This window comes from Argiope bruennichi, chromosome 1 (genome assembly GCF_947563725.1).
Source record: "Argiope bruennichi chromosome 1, qqArgBrue1.1, whole genome shotgun sequence".
Classification (NCBI taxonomy): Eukaryota; Metazoa; Arthropoda; class Arachnida; order Araneae; family Araneidae; genus Argiope; species Argiope bruennichi.
In genome coordinates, this window is record NC_079151.1 from 61,175,538 (window position 1) to 61,196,923 (window position 21,386).

Consider the following 21,386-nt stretch of genomic DNA (forward strand, 5'->3'; position numbering starts at 1 on the left):
TATTAAAGATATATCAGGCATACAGAAGTAAGTAATTTTTATTGTAGAACAAGAGATCACAAAGGCTAACCGGTTCTAACAAAAAGCGAACATGTTAAATAAATTTTATCATAATTGCTGTAGCCTTTCTGAACAATCGTTCTTTCAAACTTTAGAGTATTTGTATTATCATCTTAATGCATTTGTTCGAAAAAATTTAATTCTACCTATTTTTTTTATTTGATTGGTTAAAACATGTATCAAATTTTATACCAAAGGCTGCATTTATTATAATCAACTCAACCCCATTGTTATAGCTTTCATCCTGCAGTTTTATTTAGAAATAGATGACTTAATTCTTAAATGATGAGTTTTAAGTAATGTACCCAATTTTGGCTTCTAAAATATGAGAGTAAAAGAAGATCTATTTCCTGTTTTTGCATATGGAACATGTTATTGAAACAGTTAACATGTATATGGTAACGCCAATGCCAATCAGTATTAAAAATTAGCCATCGAAATCTGAACATTGTTTTGGTATCCAGCGTTTTGGAGAATTTTTATGTGTGCGACTAAATCTAAGCATGAATAGTAATCATTTATGGGATCATAAGGTTCACGCCTTATATATATATATATATATATATATATATATATATATATATATATATATATATATATATATATTATGCTGAATTGTAGCAAAGAATAATGAGCTGTGGTCTGCAGTTTCCATTATTTTCTGACTTCTTGACACGGTTATAAGTCATTTCTTCTATCCAACATTTTTTAAAAATTTGTATCTAGCAATTTTTTTCTCACCTATTCAAAGATTATCATTTGTTTCAGTTCGATTTTAATGTTTAAAATGTATAGAGAGGAGCCTATTGCAAGAAAACAAAGATTAGCAATAAGAAAAATTGCATGATGGAAAGCGAGACAAAACCAAGGGAAAAAAAAAGCAGTTATGGGATTGCAAACTTCACATTATTTTAAAGTTGGATTGAAGCAAAGGTGGATGAGCTGAATTCTGCTGATTCATAACATTCTCACTTCAGTTGAAAATTATTGATAATATTTTTTCAGCATTACTTTTTTTTTTTTTTGTATTAAAATTTGAAAAGTCTCATCTGAGAAAATAAGAAACACTTATAGTCAGACACCTAGAAAAATTTAGATATCAAAAAAATATTATGCTCATCCCACTCGTCCGTAAATATGCTAAAGAAATTATTCACCTAGCCATGACAACTAAACTCAGCTAAGTGTACCTCTTCTGGATAAATTATTTGTATTATTTACAATCTAAATTTATTTTATAACTTAACAAAATTATTTTCTTCTGTTAGCTTTATTATTTTTCAAAATTATTTATTATCGTCTGCTGTATATGCATTGCTATTGATTATTTTAATGCTTTGTTTGTGTGTTTACTTTATTTATTAATTATTTATAATTTGTTTTTACTTTACTTGCATCGTATTTCATTTCTTTCTTTCTTTCTTTTCTTTTCTTTTCTTTTTTTTCATTTCCTGATTATTTATGAATTGATATTATGTTGAGGTGGCATGCTTTCTGCTCTCCAAATGGTTCAGCCGAGGTCAGTATTTCTTAATTTCATGCTTACCATACGACAATGTAAAAATTGCTCGAAGATATTTTTCCTACAGGGGATGGATTATAGAAGAATGAAAAATTAGTAAACATATTGCATGTAGGGACGGGGGATTGTATTACTTTGGCAGTTTTGCTAGGAGCGCAGAATCACCTCGTTTCAATTCAGGAAAAAATTAATATGCTGATTCTCTAGTGAAATGAACATCATTTTCTTATAATATAAATCTGCTTTATCAAATCTTGTTTGAGTTTCTAATCATAAATAATCTATCCAGAATATATCATTTATCATTGCACCTTTCCTTTTTCCCACGATATTTATACGCTGGAAATATTTTGTTGATATGTTGAGGAACAAAGTGTATTTTAAACCAAGGCATTAGCTTTGTGGCCGAAAGAAGTTGAATCATTGTTTTTCGTTCCGTAAGCATGGTGCTATTTGTGTTGTTAGGAATCATTGCAGCCGCTTCGGCAGGCTCAGGTAAAAATATTGGGATTATAAGGAATTTTTCTGTCTAAATCAATTTATTATTCATTATAAAATTATAAATAAATTAACAATAGTAGAAAAATGATTTTTAAAATTCTGGTATGTATGTATCTGTTCAGATTTTTATAACTTAGCACCATCATCTGGTCACAGCGTGATCTTTCTGTTTTTAATCTTTTCTTCCCTTTATATCAATTTCCATACGTTTCAATTTTTATTTAAAATACAAAGAATAAAATACAGAAAATTCCTAGAATTTTCCCTCAGTTATTGTTGAATATATATTAAGCAGAATATTTTTCTTTCTTTCAAAAGTGTTTTTTTTATTTCACTGATTTTTTTCATATTATATAGTGTGTTCTAAAAAGATAAAAACGCATTTCAATTTTTTACTTGTTAGGGATACATTATTTTGTAAATTTAGAGAAAGGTTTAAGATAAGTGAAGAAATAAGTTAATATTAATGAAAGATATTAATTATCCAGCTGTTAATATTCAAAATTTTACACCTACTGTATTTTTATATGATCTTCGAAACAATATTTTCAATTCTCTATTATTATAGTATTTTCACAATATTGTATGGCATTCTGAATATCTAACAAAATCGTGGAGGCATAAAAAAGTATCTTATACAATTAAGTAAAAAAAAAAAAACTATTATATCTCTGCTTACAAGGAATCAATATTCAAATTAATTGATATATCTATTTAAAAGTAAATTTTGTATAGTCATAGATATTCTGTATAGTATCGTGTGTACGATTTCAAAACTATCCCATGAAGAAATTAGCGAGAATTCTATTAGAAAGGAAGATATTCCGTAACAAAAAGAAAAAAAAATTAGAATGAGAAATAAGTAATGTTATATCAAAATAAATGATTTAAAAGTTAATTTTCAGATTTAAATTCAATATTATTTAAATGACTCTGTATGAAAGAGTTAAATCATATTATTACAGGCTATCGTAACTGCTTAAAGGATAAAGAATAATTAATATGATGTTTAAAAAAACTGTTTCAAGATTCAATTCAAATTGAATTTTCATTTATCATTCTAATGTCTTTGAAATTCGAGTAAACGGAAAAAAAAAAAAAAAAATCTTATTTCTCATCTGAATATTTTGAAAAATGTCACTTCCTTTTTTTTTTTAGTTCATTGATTTTATCATAAGCATTTAATGGTGGTTTATATCTGTGTATACTTATAGAACTATCTTAAACATATTAAAACAAATCATGTTTTTGTAGCAAAAAAGATATAGAAAAGCAAAATAATGAAAAAAAGAGGAATTTGTCTAATTCAAAGCTGGCTCAAAAATTCAATTTATTCAAAAAATGAAAAAAGGGGAAAAAACGCCTTAAAAATGCAGCAAGAGAAAGCGACTAAAGTTAGCAAAGAATGATTCATTCATAATAGTTAACAATTTTAATAACTTTTGTCTAATGAATAAATGACCTATGAAATTTTTAAAACATTGTCATATTAATACAAATTTTAATAATTTTATAATAATAATTATTATAAACTTACTTACATTAAGGCATTCAATATTTTTCATGGAAAATGCTGAATAACATTCAAGGATGGAAAGGAATTAATGAACTTAAAAAGTTATTTATTCATGATCGCTGTATATCTGTACTTACGGATGTATATAATTAATAAATGCAGCTCAGAAATTTTTAAAAATTACAATTTATAATCTTGAATTTAAATTAAACAAAATAAAATTGTCCCATGTAAACGATATTTTAGCATTATATTAATTAGACATTTTAGGGGGTCAGAAAAAAATGTGAATTGCGATGCATCCTAATTAAAAGCTTTCATAGCCAAGTTACATAGTAATAATAATGATAATAATAATATTTATTTAAACATAAGTTTAGTGTAGAAGTCGTCGTATGCTTTTGTCGCAAAACCCTTTTTCAGCTTTAAAAAAAAAAAAAAAAAAAAAAAAAAAACACCTTTTTTTTTAATCCGTTGTCCTAACATTCTAATAGCAGTTCTAAATATTGTTTAATATGATTTTAAAGATTTCTGAACTGCATTTCTCAGCTATAAATGATTAGATCCCTCTACTTTGAATCCCTTTTCCACATATATTGTAAACAGAAGATATAGAATACACAAATGATGAACTGGCCAGTTTCCCTGCTTACTAACCTGATGTTTAGCCGGGATAGCCTGGTTGGTAGAGCGATTCGCGTCCTTTAGGTTGAGAGTTCGAAGATTCCCCGCGTGCTTAGTGGTTGATGTACGTAAAAATCTGTCGTGGTCACAAAGTCCTCCATGTCGAGAGTAATACCACTGGAGGTACTGGATCAGGGGTGATCGTTCTCTGATTCAGGTCTAAATTACTATCTGTGGAAGAATGAATGAAATGCTTGAATGAAGTCTGCCCCTTAAAAAGGGTTGTGACGTGTGTGTAGTCAAGTCGTACTCTTGGCCCTAGTTGGCTCTACGAAAAAAAGAGGCGCTCCCCCTCAGGCTTAAATCAGCTGTTTTCGAACAGTGGGCTTGTCTGTGGCAAGTGCCATAAAAAACAACAAATGTGTTATTTTACACATGACAGTACACCTCCAGGAAGTGTGTGTATGAGAGAGAGGAGAGAATTTGTGCATGGAAAAAATTGTTAAACTTTCTAAAACTTAAAAAAAAATTGGCATGGATATAGTCTGGAAGGTGAAAATATGCACTTAGGTGCGATTTTTTTTTTGAAATTTTAATTATTAATTTAAGTGCTTCGATGCAGCACTTTTAATCGTTTCCCCCGCTTAAAATTAATCTTAAAACTTCAGATGAAGAGTAAGAAAATTAGAAGTGTATATGCCACAATGAATGCAATTGTATAAGGCTTCTAAAATAATAAAACTTACATGACTATAAAAATTTGAAATTCAAAATATTTTGCTAAGGAGGACATAAGTTTCTCACAAAGATTCAATAGAAATATTGCATCTTCAATAATTCCAGATAATTCGTTTTTTTCCAAAGCCAATTAGCAAAATATAATTATAATACATGGTGGAATATTTTTTTGTCTCTCGTTTTTTCTCAGCTTCTCACCATGATCCTATGATCAACGAAGGCCTCTTCGAAGGAGATATCCTGCTGGATCCTAACTCAGTAAGTTATAGCAGACAATATTCTTTAACTTTTTTTATTTCTATTTTCAATTTTTTTCCAATTTTTCTCTTGAGAATATTAGTTTCTATCAAAGCAAATCGTAAATAATAAATGAAGAAATCTGTGTATTAAATAAAAAATTTGTCGTTTATGTTTTTAAAAAAAAAGGGTAAATGTAGTAATTTTTATTGAAGTAAATTTTAAAAATTCCTTTTCTGCATACCAGTAGTATTTAAAAGAAAAGGCGTCGTAGTAATAAGTGGTAAGACTGAATCCAGTATTCTTCACTTTTGAAACCTGATTCTACCAAAAATCTGTTATGTCCTTGGATTTGGTGTACGTTAAATCTAATGCCGTTGCACAAATGTTCCCTTCTTCCCTCTTCAGTTGAAATGTGGAAGCTTGGAGAGGTGGCTCCAGGTTGTGTATTTATATCTTAGCTAAAATGGATTAATATGGCTTGTAAATTATTCCTTGTTATTATTTTTCTTATGCATTCTTGAGCATTCTCGGACCATTCGTTAGGTTTTTAACATTGCACACCATATGGATGGAAATTCTTTGCTTAAAGAACACGATTTTTCATGTTATATTACATAGAACAAACTGTTTTTCACATTAAAAGATTATTTTGTGTAAGGTAATTTCTTAAAATCATGTTGAGCTATAAATTATTGAAACATATATCAGGATTGGCATGATAACTGATTGGTATTGAATTGATAGAAAAGAATCTTGTGTCCAATCAGTTGCTTACTCTTATGAACTAAATACTTATCATCGAGGTTTTAAAAAAGGTTTATTTGAAATTTTTATCAAAAGAAAATTTATGCTTAGAAATAATTAAAAATAATTTAATTATTCATATAAGCAATTGTTCATGAAGTTAAATAAATAAAATTTCTCATATATTTGCCACACATGCTTTGTGAAAAAAACCCGTTTTTTAAAAGATTTTATTTTTAAATGCATGAATGATGATGCGGTGATTGAAGGTATCTGCTCATTCTAATCAGAAATCCATTATTACTCGAAATTTAATGAAAGTAATTTTATGTGTGTAAAATCTAATTGCTGAAAAACGGTTCTTGAATCAATGATTATATTTTAAATATTTACACAAACTATACAATTTGAAATCACGTGCAGTTACAACACTCGCTGAGGAGTAAAAATTATCTTAATTTGCATGCTACCGAAGTATGAAGAGAAACTAACATGAGCAAGGATCTTTTACAATCCTTCTGTCAGTATTAAAAAGGCGCGCAAATTTATATAAACATGGAACTCTACAAACACGCCAGTGTCGCTCCCTTAGAGATGATGCTATAAATAAACTCTACAGAAATGCGAAGCAATGTCCAGCTTCTGTTTTGACTCCTATTTTACAAATTATGGCGAATCAGTTGGTCGTCAAAAATAGCTAGCGTCTTTTAAATCATGCCTTTGTCTCAAAGCAGTGGATTTCAATTTGCTTAATAGTGAATTTCAATTTACTTTATCAGTAGCATAATTTACTATTTTAAACAAAAGATGGTTTTACTATCGGAGAAGTAAATCTTCGAATAAGTTAGACTGAAATAGCAGCTTTCAATCTTTCAGTGTCTCATCTTTCACTCAGGACCATATCTGTGAGATGAGAAACTGCATTCTTATCACAGCTATAAAATACGTGTCTATTGTTCATGTTTTGCCGTACCGTCAGAAATGGTAATGGTTCAAAAAATATATTTATTTGCCTAATAACACTGGAAAGGATGGAAATGAAACTGCAATCTATTTTATCATGGAATTTGAATTCATTAATTTCATGCAATTTATACCACAAATCAGTTGTGTAATTGTTGGAGTGCTGCATTACCTAAGATTGAGAAAAGTAGCAGTTTGCAATCTTTTAATGTCACTCATGGCCATATATGTTAGATGGCGAATTACACTCTTATCATGGCAATATTGTTGTAGCTCATGTTCTATCATACTTCAGAACCAACTAGCAGTTGAAGTTGTAATGTTAAAAATAAATTCTGATTTCGTGACTGGAGCAAATAAATAAATTCAACTTCGTCTCTATTTTCTCTGTAAACCATTTGTGAATTGTGAATCATTTATATAATTAACTTCAAATAAAATGAAAATTAGAGTGAAATAAAAGAGAAATCGCTGCAATGAGAGTCACTGCAATGCACATATCAATATATATTTGTATTTTTTTTCCCGTAAAGGACAGAAATGCCATTCCTCGTGACTCACAGCGATGGCCAGGAGGCGTAGTGCCTTACTTTATCTCACCTGAATTATGTAAGTTTCATATTCCTAGGAGAATTATTTGCCTTTATTTAGAAGCAGAGAATTGATAAATACATTCCTAATATTATTCTTATTTTAGCTCATTTGACTGAGAGGATCAGGTCGGCCATGAAGCATATCGAAGACAATTCATGCATCCGCTTTAAGCAAAGAACGAATGAGAATGATCACATAAAGATATTCAAGCACAATGGGTTTGTGATGTTTTTTCTTTATTAATTGCAATTATCTGATAGTTCTTAGAGTAGTTTCGGTGGGAAACATTAAATAGTGAATAGATTTTTCGCACTCGTAATTCGATTGATTTTATAATTCAAAAATGAGTTGTAAGTTTTAGTAAATTTAGTTAGTTATAATTTAAGTTTAATTTTAGTAGTAATTTATCTGAAGAGAGAAGATTTTAAGGAAGAGGAAGGAAGGAATTTTAAGAAAGAGAGAAGATTTTAAAAGAATTTGAGGTCTAATTGTAAGCCTGAGCATCGCTTTTTAAAGACAAACAAACCTTGAGCCGGCGTCCTGGCATAGGGGTAGCGCGTCTTCCCCGTGATCTGGGCGCCCTGGGTTCGAGTCCCGGTTCGGGCATGGTTGTTCTGCATCTGTTCTATCTGTGAGATGAGTGAAGCCCCCCCCCCCCCACCTGTAAAAAGGGGTTGTGCAAGCGAATGTGATGCTTGAGTAGCTAAGACATACTCTTGGTTCTAGTAGGCGCTACTGAAACAAAAGACTTGGTTTAAAATCGCTGACTTCGTCAGCGAGCTTGTTGAAGACAAGTAACATTATAAACAACAAACTAACCTTGAAGATCTATAGTGATTAGCTTTTAACCTTCTGAGTTATAAAATTTTCAATTATTTTCGATCGCAATTTTTTTCAGATATTATTTAAGAACGTTTTAGTGTCAATATATATATATATATATATATATATATATATATATATATATATATATATATATATATATATATATATATATATATATATATATATGACTCCACATATTATATATAAAGCATGGAACGATCTAAAAACAAAATTGAAATTAAACTCTTTTCGAGCATTTGGTTGTGTACGGATTTGCATTTTCGACCATTATATTTGGTAAATGCTAAAATTTATTAAATGCACCGGCTCCTGGCCTAAGGGTAGCGCGTCTTCGCTGTGATCTGGGCGCCCCAGATTCGAGTCCTGGTTCGAGCATGGCTGTTCCTCACCCTGTGCTCTATCTGTGATCTGAATGAGCCCCCTTGTAAGCGTGTGTGTGAGTGTTATCTTCATACGAGCTAGAAGTCAGACTTCTGCCCTCGGTGCTGAATTTGGATTTTGACGATTTGATACTGTTGACATATTTGGTAAAGTGAAGAAACATCTGAGATTTCAATCAAATTTTCATCATTAAAAAGCATATAAAGCAAAATATTTTATAGTCTGAGTACAAAATTTTTTCAAAATATTTTATAGTTTTACAAAATATTTTTCAATCTGAGTAATAGGGGCAATATATTCTCAGTGAATATACCGAGACTAAATTAAGCACATGTCGACATCGAGGCTTCCTTCTTAGATTTTACACAACAGCAGGTATACCAATCAATAGTTGATAAATTGAACAAAGCTATTTATTATTGAAACTAGCAGCACCCTCACTGCGTTGCCCGTGGCATAACATCTAAGAGGAAAAATTAACTTTAAGCTTAAGTCTAGCCTCCGCCCGATATGATATGGCAGTTTGAGGTTTTCGCACATGGATAAATGTAAAGCACAGATACTGCTGTTTTACGCATGCACGAATCGTAGTAGGAAAATAATTAAAATATCAATTATAAAACTCCTTTTTTATTTTGATATGACTTCAATATACTAAAACCTTCCCCAATAAATGCCCTACAAAATGGTACAAATATCTCCAATATCTGTTAAGTATTTCTCGAGTTTTTCTCTTTCAAACATACAGACGCTTTCAGGAGATTTCATTTTATATAATGTATATTATGTATGTATTATAATACAATATTAAAATTATATTTGCATTGAATTATAATTTTTCTAGAGATGTTAAATGAAAATATCATTTTTTTTCCTTGTCACTAGATGTTATTCTCACTGGGGAAGAATTGGCAATCAGAATCTGCTTTCCCTCGGAAGTGGATGTGAGCCATTCGGGACTATCGTGCATGAGCTTCTGCATGCAATCGGATTTGAGCATGAACACAACAGATCTGACAGAGACAATTATCTTACCATCTATTGGGATAATATTGTAGATAGTAAGTGAAAACAGATTTATTTTATTCAGTTTTCTATTAAACAGAGAAAGAAGATTCCTTTAATTTCATATTTAGCTCCTAACTTCATTGCGACAGAGTTTTTTTTAATCAATTCTTAAAGCTGCCCAGAAATAACACTTTGGAAATAGCGGTTGAGTCTGCTGAGTGCAGTAATATTTTATAACTATTTTGTTCAGTTACAATTGAAAATCAACTTTTCAAAGAAAGATTAAAACGGTAGAAATTAGTCTGAAATGTATCTAAGAAACAAATTTCTTTTTGAAAATCATATTTGGAATATGTAAATAAAGTATTTTATATTTATTTCTTTTTCATACAATCTATTTTCTCTGATTAATATACTATACCACTAAGAATATCATTCTCCTAATAGTTAACTTATATCACTTTCTAAATCCAGTTATAATTTATTTGTAATTCAATTTATTAATCATAATTCCTTTTAACACAAGCCATTCGAAAGATCCAAAAATATAATTTTAGACAATATTCTGTAGGTAAAATATTATGGTATTAATATGGATAGCATAAAATCTTTTTATATATCTTATACTAATTTGAAGATATTAAACTCATTTTAAATATGCCTAAGAAATGCGAATTGTCTTAAAATATTTTACAGACTTCAGGAAACAGAAATCTTTACTCTTCAAAGTATTCCCTCCTTCAAATTAGACGGGAATATTTGTCCCATCTCAATGCTTGTAGTTCAAAATCAATTGCTTTGAATATTTAATATTGCTTCTGTGGTGAATGCTTTTAAGCCAGTTAACAGATACGCTACACGGGCAATTGCTTTTGTATCATGGTCATGTTACTGGACTGCAAATTACAAGGTCCCAGGTTCTATCCTCACTTATCCCAATCCGCTACATTGGTGACCTCGGACGATAAACCTTCAACCTTCGTATTGTGGCGCCATCTATCCACAGCAAACCAAAGTCGTCAGACTCACTTGACGCAGAAACCACACACGCTCACCATAACGCTTGGCGCTACTCAACTGGGTACAGGCGCATTAGAATCAACAGCTAATACTCAACAGCCATATCGTTCGTCTCACCTCCGACTCACTGGTGGGAGAGTCTGTGGTGAAAGCTTATAAGCCAGTTAACAGATACGCTGCACGAGCAATTGCTTTTGTATCATGGTCATGTTACTGGACTGCGAACCACAAGGTCCCAGGTTTTATCCTCGCGCATTTCAACTCGCCACACTTCCTTGTCTGTTATTTTCTAGGAAAGGAAGATGAATGTTAAATGGATGTTAGGTCAATGAATCCCAACGGTGGCGACTAAACGATAACAATAAAAAGCCCAGAATATTCAAGAAACTTGGCGATAGCCACTTGGTATTCGAATTTCAGAACTTATTCTAGAAAATTCGATGCCTTGTCATTTGACTATAAAATGCATAGTTATTTGAATCGAGAGAAGTTAGTAATCGAGTTAATTCTCTCTATGAAGTGTCGATTTCAGGCGAGTTCTTTCTGCCAGTTTCATGCTATTGCGAAAGTTTAGTAACAATTTGCTATTTGTGTATTATTGATTTTTGAAAGTGTTGTTGCTTATATCAAACACAGCACGGTAACAAATCAAACACAGATATCAAAATGCCTCATCTGCTTTCTGATACCTGCGTTAGTGTAGAAAATTGCACCGTTCTCTATTACTAAGCCTACTGGATTCTCTACCACATATACATCGGATTTGATTTTGCTGTTACAATATTAAGTCTTTAGCGATAGTTTCTCTCTCTGGTATTTTCCACACTGCCCCCAATGTTCTTTTCATAAGACCATATTTTTCGTTTCAAAACCAGATGATATCACAGATGGTTAATTTAAAGAGTGGGACGAGTGATTTAGAGTAATGATGGAATTAAGGTTTGAAATTTATGAACAATATATGTAGAATTTTTAAGACTTCGGAATAAATTTAGCTTACAATATTGTCAACTCCCAATTTTTTTTTTTTTTTTTTTTTTTTTGTCAGAATCATGTGTACAAACGATTTTCTAGAATTCAGTTCATTTGTAATTAAACGGAATGTGAATCGGAAATCGAAGAGCACAAAAGAAACTATATGTCCGACTTTTAATTATCATATGAGATAGATGACTATTTTCTATTTATACTTTTTTGTAGTTTTCTTTATTTTCACAGAAATGTTTGATCCACTTAAAAAAAAAGTCGTTCTTCTAAATGTTATCTCCACGAACAAAATTCACTTATTTCTCAAGTTTCATCACAATTTCAGTGCTAGTTCTTTGTTCCATTCATTTTGTACCATTCGATTGTCAGTATCCATTACCGGCAAGAAAAGCAAACAAGGTGGCGATGTGCAACCAAAATTCCATCTCTAGTCGCTCGTTTGTGTTGGCATTCTGATGTTTATAGGCAATTTAAAGGACCACAGTGACCTGATGGTAAATCTCGATTTTAGAAATAAAAGGTTCCTGTTTCAAAATCCGATACCACCGAAATACTTCCGTATAAGCGAGCCTAGTCAAAAAGGGGATGTAAGTATAATTAAAATCAAACTAAATTTAGGAGCCAATGAGCCCTTCTTTAATAGAGTAAGCAATGTGCAAACATCATCCTACGATGAGTGGTAATTTCCCATATTTATCTGAAGGGCTAATAATAATAAAAAAAAGAATCGCATTTAAAATGTATTCGAATCATTAAATTAGTTTTAGGTAACAAGCAGCATTCTTTCGAATTCGGTCTCGAGAAACGACACCTAAATAATATATTAGTGTACTTGTATGATTAAGATACTATTCTTCATTTATGATGTTCATCGATTTCAAGCTAACAAGTGTATAACAGATCGGAAATTCTGCTACAAAAAGTTTGAAACTGAATAAAAATTCGATTTTTTTGGCCTATGTTTATTGAATTAAAATCATTATCAAAATTAGTTGCATTTGATTTATACTTATTAGATTAATGGATTAATATTTTGTTGCTTTTTTTGTTAATATTTTAGAGAGAATAATTCGCCATTAAGAATGTTATATAAAAATATATGTTACTGTCATATGCCATAAGTCACACTTCGGCTAATATTGTTTACGCGATCTTGGAAGAAGACAGTAATTATAATTCTATGTGAGAAGTTCTGAATTCAGTAGGAAATTATCAGTCCTATCAGTTATTTTCTATCCTACTATATGAAAATTTTTGTTCCTTTGAATAAATGGCTTCAAAAATAAAGTCATTAAAAGGAGATATTATATAGATTTGCGTAATGCGAGTTTGCAAATTGTACAGACTAAGTATATGGCAAAGGATACCGACGTGCTCCGATTGGTTAAAGCCTTGGCAATGTTTTGCCAAAAAAATGCCATACCGAAATATATTTTTATAAAAATAAATAAAATTTGTGAATTTATCCCCTCCCCCTATTTTTTACGGTTTACATGTATTATTAATCTGGAACACATATACAGCAGAAAAGATCAAATCCTGAAACCTAAATTCAGGAAATATAAAAATTACAATTTATTAAAAATATTTTGTGTGTGTGTGTTTCTTCTTAATATTATTTTGATATAACTAAAATAATTAGCTACGAAATCACATATTCCGTTAAAGCTTACATATTTATACGTTTTGGGCATTAAGTATTCATCTCCCCATATGTAGTTGATGGGAAAGTAACAAACGTTCAGTAACAAGTTTCAATGACTGCATAAATTATCTAATAAAGGCACGAAAATAATAGAGAAATAAGAATTATTTCATTGCTGCATCATATGTTGAGTAATTGCTTTCATTTAGTTTTTATACTTCTGTGCATAAACAACATTAGTTACTTGTATTACTAGTATTATTAGTAATACTTATTATTATTAATTAGTATTAGTAGTATTATTAGTAATATTTAGAGAAACACTTATATTAATAAAAATTAGATCGTGTGGATATTCACTCGTATGTTCCATAAAACTAATGCAAGGTACAAGGTTTGAGCCAAATAAGCGAAAACTACATTATTATGAGTGCAAAACATTGCCAAAAAGATGCCAAGGCTTAAACCAATCAGAGCACGTCGGTATCCTTTGCCATAGACTTAGTCTGTACAATTTGCGAACTCGCTTGCGTAATAGCTAATACTAAACACTGTATTGCCATATCAAAAGAAATCAATTGAGTTCTTGTAGGGTGTACATGATCTATTACAGCACGTGTAAAAACTGTTCCGAGTAATTAAAGAAAAACATTCTCATTCTTTTTCTACTTCAGTTTGCTTTATATTGATAAAATATTTAATATAATCCAGTCAAACACCATGTTAAAAATCTTGACCATATTTTTATTATTTCAAACTGAGATCTAAATTTCAATTTTAACACAAAATTAACAAATAATAGATTTGAAATCTACTTGAACGTTTCACATGAGTTTGTTGCTTATATGGTAAACTAAGCAAGCAAGCGAAATAATTCAATCTTATGCATACTATTGTTTACTTTGTCAGCCATCTTGATCCTTGGCGGCTTGGCATTTTTGGCATTCTTGGCATGGTGAAAGGGCACATTAAAGATTTCATCCAATAATAAGTACCATTCTTCTTGTATAATAAAGACATAATTATAGGTGAAACGCGTGACAGTGATATTATGATTATCTTTTTCGCCTCTGTAACGTGAACTTGAATTTAACTGCAGAATACGCAATTTGAATCAACGTGGCTAAAAAGCAAACATGCATTTCAATCATCACAAAACACGTGTTTATGACTACTTTTTTTGCTATGGATTTTAAAAGAATTTAAGTTTATTATATTTTATATCAGTATTAGGAATAAATTTTTTTTAGCAGTTTAGCTTGCATTAGTAATTCGATGCATTTTCAAGAAAACAGTAGTTTCCCTAACACATTTGTGAAATGAACAAAGTTTGCTGCATCATAGATTTTGATGGGTTTCAAATTTCAGAACAATTTTTAGTTCGCGAATTTGGATATATCGGTGTCAACAATTCGACTGGAAATAGCATCAGATTTGATTTGAGACCATATGAAAAAGACATCACACCTTTAGAATGGAAAAGCATAGACTATGTAACTAAGAATATTACTGGTTTACCTTTCTATCCCATGGAAAAAGAAGAAACGGTTCCACTGAGACTTTTGAAATGTAAGGTGATTGCTGCACATGATTTGTATAGAAATGATGACAAAAATGTCGTTGCTTATAAAGGTGGAAACATTGAGAAGGATCTTTTAGAACAGTTACACATACCATATTTAAATCTTGAAGACTACGGCTGTCCAAAGTTTGATGTTTTGAAAAACCAACAAGCCTATGAAAATTGTGGGTATCATATATATAATAAACATTGCCCTCTTGCAGAAGTGACAGCTTTCAGAAATTGGATGTTAAAACATATTTAGAGATAAAACAGAAATATTAATGTGCATAGCAGATGTATATATTCTGACTTTTTTTTTCGTACTTTCCTATTTAATTATATTTTTAACTTCTGTTTTCTTGAGAAATTTACTAAAAAAAGCAGCAAGCAGATAAGTACAGATTCGATTTACGGTTCTAGTGTAGCTTTGGGTACCCCTTCGATTGGCGACAGCGATGAAGCACTATTTCTGGTTTCCGTAATGTTTTGTTTTCATTGACGTTACTATTGGGTTACCGACCGAAAATGACCGATCTTGGCGTCAAAATAATCGCCAAAAAATCAGGGGGCACCCAATTGTAAACTTTTACCCGATTTAGTAGTAAAAATGCTCTGAATTGGAAAAAACTAGTTATCAGGCACAATTCTAATTGTAAGGTTAGACTTGAGAAAAAATTATGATCCCGTCGACTTGTTCTCCATAGTTTCGGCAATCAATCAATTGTTTATAGATTGCCAATTACTGGTTATCTCTTGAGAATATTCAAATTCGGCAGCAATATAGTGTTCTTATTTCTTACAACTAACCAAAATGATGCATAAAAATATGAAGAAATCAAAAACTTGGCTAAATCCTAGGGACGGGTACCGCCAAATTTGGCGCCAAACTTTAAAGATATAGTCATAATATTGAGAAATAAAATTCTGAAGATTACAGCGTCCGCGGGGCTTGGCGAGGAAAATTTGGCGGAAAATCGCCAAATGGTACTCGTTCCTAGAACTGTTCCAAGAACTTTTTAAATGGTTTTGAATTAAGACTTTTCGGGGTAAATTTATGTTTGGCAGTTTTTGTTAAGCATAAAATTACCACAAAATGTGTGCGTATGTGTGTGTTTTCTGTTGGACCGCAAGTTACTTAAATATACAGAAATACTTTAAGAGCGAAAACCTTATGCTGCGAAATAATTAATCGATTAATTTTTTTCATTCATGAGATTTTTTTTATTTACAACGTCTTTCGAATCTTCAGGAAACAAGGCATATTTTGTAACATAATACTGCACATTTTAACACATTTTGGAAACTATCGATAATGAGAATTTTAGTATATTTTAGTATTCTGGCTAATGGAAAAGTTAAAAAAAGAAGAAAAATTTTGAATTTTCTATCAGTGAACTACTTTTCTACTAATAAATATACACCGGTACTTTTCGGTTAACAGAACCCACGCGACAAGCCACCAAATATTTTGGCTTTTGAACAAAGGAAATCACCTAGACCTGCGCCAATTTGTGAACAAATCTAACGCTACAACTTTTTCTTGGCGACGTTTTTTATGGTGCAGGTCTAAATTATTTGACGACTTTTCGCTTGCGCCTGGCTAATCGAAAAGTACCTTGACATATTCTTGAGTTTAGTGGTAATTAAACTTAAATTTCTTAAATTATTTAAGTTTACTCCTATTTTTTATTTTGAAAACAAATATTACTAAAATATATTCATTCATAAACTTATAAAGGAGGTAGACGTGGATTGATTTAAATCATTACTAACATTTGCTTCAGAATTTTTATTTATTCCAAGAGGGCTGAAATCCAGAATCTTGCATTCTAATTCCTTCATACCAAGTCAAGTCGTCTCTCCGCATCCCTCTTCCTAAAAGAAAATCCCATCAAATAAACATTTTTTTAAAAAATAATTCCTTAAATCATCACGTGAACAATAAGGCTGTTTGGCATCCACGATGAAGTTTATGTACAAGATTCCAGATTTTGACCGTGTAACATTTTTTAAAATTTATAAAATTTTCTTAGCTTGATACAACATTAAGCTATTGTTTTGAATAGTATACTTAAATTAATAGTTGTAAAACTTAAAATCAAACAAAAAAATATTTCTTTAAAACAGTTAAATGGAAATCTATTAAACATTTTTCTTTGGCAAAATGGCACCATCTTGTTTGTTTTGTTGTGACAACCATAGCATTTATTTTAACGAACTTTTTGTGATATTCGAGTTTTGATTTTTGTGAACCCGGCACAAGCTAAGAATCCGTTCAGGAGCATACGCCGGAAAACAAACCTCATTCCTTCCTTCCTTTAACGAACTATTATCGTAAGACACTTGAAATTTCAATTATTTTACAAAAAAATTATCGAAATGAAAACTGCGCATTCTTTACTTTTTCTAAGATTTCGTTTATTACTTACTTTTCATTTTATTAGATATTTTCATTTACTTTAAGCTTATTTTCATTTGTTTCTTCATAATGACTTGACATTTTTTGATTAACTTATATAGCTTATATCAAGGCATTGATATAAGCTATATAAGCCTTGCTGACGCATAAATAATAATTTTTTACTATATTCAATTAAACGAGTTTTGAATGCTACAATACAATCTTGAATAATGAATATAAAATTTCACATGAAAAATATACATTTCAATAAACACTAAAATAGATAAGGCATGGGGAATCCAAAGTTCATTGAATCCATTTATACACTGAATAATTAACTGGAAAAAAAGGCCAGAAAACCATTTTTTACATAATAATAACAATAAATTTCTCTTTTTCTTAACATTCGTCATAAATAATATTTATAAGATTGCCGTTGAAATTGGCTATTTCGAGTTGACCTTTTAATCAGAAAAATTCCCCCAAATTCTATTTATGACAACGTATTTATCTCAATGAATTTCGTAAAGCAGATGAAATAACTTTTGGAGATGCTTAGTGCGAAATTTTACTTTCTTAATTACTATACCTTTTGTAATAAATAAGGAATAATGCATAGATACAAAGAACTATATTTATCTTTTTGTCTATATTGATATGCCACGGTGGCCTGATCTCGGCATCGGAGGCTATCAGGTTCGAGATCCAATTCCAACGAAGAACCGCATCTGGTGCACGTTAAATCCGTCGGGGCTAAACATCCTAGCGCTGGGGTGGTGTGGAAGTTTGGAAAGGGGGTAACAGGTCAGGTGTCGTCCTCGTCATCTGACCGTGGGTCAAAATGACGAGGCCCATCCAAAAATAGCCCCAGAGTGCTTTAAAACGGGCCGTTAATACAACTAAACTAAACTTATCTATATTGATATGGGTGTCACATCTTAATAATCTTTCTTTTCTTTTTTTTAAAATTTATTTAGAGTGATATACATTCCTTTCATTTTCATCTCTGTTTCCCTTACATTGTACCATGTATTTGATTTGTTTAACATGTATACTTTCTCGCATACATAGAATAGAGAAAGTATAGTAATCGTCAAAAAATTCGAACTCAAGATTTTGATGAAACTCACGTTTCAGACCTCTCTGAGTTCGAAAAACACATTTTTAGAAAGTGTCCTTCCGTTTGTTCTGCCTATGATAAATATAACTGAAACCGCTGGGAGCTAGATGGTTGAAATTCGGTATACGGTCTTTACACTAAATTTGGAGTTTTTCTATCAAATTTTGAGGAAAATCTGTTCAGAGGAAGTCCGTCTGTCTTGCTTTTCAAATATAAGTTAACACGATAATTACAAAACGGAGAGAACCAGAATAGCTAAAATTCGGTATACAGATCTAACATCTATGGTGTAGGAACCTCTCAAATTTTGGATCAAATTCAACTACGGGTTGACTATCTGTCGATCTGTACTTTCAGAAACATATAAACGCGATAATTCAAAAAAAAAAAAAAAAAAAAAAAACGTGATGACTTAAATGCATCAAATTTGGTATAAGGTTTTGTGACAACAAGTCCAGTTTTGAGTCAAATTTTTGATTCAATCGATTGAGGAAAATGTGTCTGAAATACAAATTTTCTTTTTGGATATTATTAACGCATGTCAGGAATTAAATAACTAAATAACTTGCCAAGGATGACATGTTATATTCAATAAAAATGCTAAATCCGTGCCAAAAAAAAAAAAAAAAAAAAAAAAAAAATTCGTAACTATTGTGCGTCAATGTAGGGCGTTCTCTGGCATGGCAAGTTTTTAGACAGTATGCGAAAAAGTGTTGGGGTGACCACTTCCGCTGGTTTCAACTGTAAGCCTTTTCGTTCATGTTGTTTATTCCGTTTCTATCACTAAATTACTTATTTTTCATGCTATTTCTTGCTGACTGATCTTTATTTTGGCACAGTTTGAGCAAAATAGCTCACCCTCATTAGCCAACCTATTTATGACGTACTTTTTCTTTTCAGAATGGTTTTATGCCTTCAAAAAACTCGCACCCAATCAGAACAGACTATTGACTAGCTTCGATTACAATTCCATCATGCTGTACGGCAGCAACTCTTTTGTGAAACAGTGGGGCAAATTCAGCATGACCACGAAGGGTGGTAAGAAGTTGCCCGAGGTCTATGATAAGAAAGCCATGTCTGCCTCTGATGCTCAGAGGATTAGGCTGCTCTACAAGTGTTAATCATCAAGACAAGTCATCGTATCGAATTTACGCTTGTACTGTAAAATTGAAGCTTGATGTTAGTTCCATTAGTTTTAGAGAACGTTAAATAATTGTATTTTATATAATAAAGTGGTCAATTAAATGAAGTATTACTGAATTTTATTACTTCATGTATTTAAATTTTATTTATTAATACTTTTTATTTAAAAAATTAAAAATAAATTTGTTAAAATTTTTAAGCAACAACAGGAATTACTGAGTTCTCGTTCACTTGATACACTAATTATTTTTAAAGTGGATTTTCGATGAAAATTTTTATCGGCAGAAAATAAATTCTATCTAATTCGTTTTTGAAAAATAATTAAAATTTTATGACTTAGATTTTGTATTGGTGTTGTTTATAAAAGTTGTAAAGATGGATTTTTAAATAAAAATTTTTATTTGGAAAATGTGAATGCATGAAAATGTTATTCTGGAATGAATTTATTCGAAAACAAGAAATTCGGAAGGCATACTCGCCTATTTAAATCTTAGAAATGTCTCGGGGGAGGAGAGGGGGAGTATTTTTAAGAACCTTTTCTTAGAGTACTAATGCTCTAAAAGATAAGTGTTTTCCCCTCAATTTTAAAAACTTTTTCTTATAGTGGTTATGGATGTTATATCAAATTTTTTATTAATTATCATTTTAAGTATATACGGTTATCTATATTCGTTAAAAGAAGCATTCAAAATAATATAGTGTTTGTTGTAAAGCAATTGGCAGATGGGGAAAAAACTCACTTCCGATTTCTTACTTATAATATAAATTCAAATCTTATTTCTTACTTATAATATAACTTATAATTTCTTACTTATATTATAATGAATATGATATCTGAATAATTTTGGAATGAACTCATTTAAAAAATTTAATACGCTAGTGCATTAAGTCTGTAATAATAGTCTATGATATCATATATACATATCTTTTATCCTCGAATTGCAATCGGTAATATTTCATTAGTGAAACAATATTTCACAGTATAATAAATTAATCGGCAATATTTTAATAGTATAATGAATTAAATTGTAAAAAAAACACCCAGATATTTGAATCTAATTTCCATTTACACATCACTTAACCATTTGGTTATGTTGAATTCATATCAACTGACAACAACAAAGTAATTCTTAGCAACTTCTTTTATTTTCAATAGACTGACTTTAATCGTTCACCAGACAAGGAAATATTATAAAGAAATAAAATATTATAGAATATAAATTTTTGAAAATTTATCGTTACAAAAGGGAACGATTGGACAAATAAACTATTTTTTTTTAAAGTGATCAGCAAAATTTGAATTTCAAAAAACTAATCGAAAACCGCTCATGTATTTGTTGCAATATCGGAACATTTCGATCTTTTATAAAATAGCACTCTGATTTTTCTTAACAATTTCGCCGACAAGTGATTAAAAAAATCGATAAATATAGCAATTCATTCAAACTTTCATCCGTTGTATTGATTTCTAGTCGATTGACTAAAAACAATCGACAAAACGTGACATTTGATCCACATTGTCGCTGTGCTGGTATTCGGTCAAATGTATTGTAAACTACAGCCTGAATTATGAATCCGGCATTTATTAATTGCATTAACTGATGCTCACCTGTCATTAAATTCGGAAAAAATGCACTTATTTCTACCATGCAATTATTTTGGACTGGAATTTAAATTATTAGTATTTTTGGTATTCAGTTAATCAAAATTCCTTTATAATAGTTGAAGATGTTTCCCGATGAAACTCTTAATTTCTTGCCGATGGGTGT

The 21,386-nt window shown here is 30.6% G+C and overlaps 1 protein-coding gene across 1 annotated transcript; it reads left to right on the forward strand.

Annotated features, from left to right (window-relative positions):
- The first annotated feature begins 1,919 nt into the window (after positions 1–1,919).
- Positions 1,920–19,930, forward strand: LOC129988165 (astacin-like metalloprotease toxin 5). The gene is made up of 6 exons (XM_056096354.1): positions 1,920–2,077; positions 5,152–5,219; positions 7,442–7,517; positions 7,606–7,720; positions 9,615–9,790; positions 19,375–19,930. The coding sequence occupies exons 1-6, from the start codon at positions 2,026–2,028 to the stop codon at positions 19,593–19,595; spliced, it is 708 nt and encodes a 235-aa protein (XP_055952329.1). The 5' UTR covers positions 1,920–2,025; the 3' UTR covers positions 19,596–19,930.
- The last annotated feature ends 1,456 nt before the right edge of the window (positions 19,931–21,386 follow it).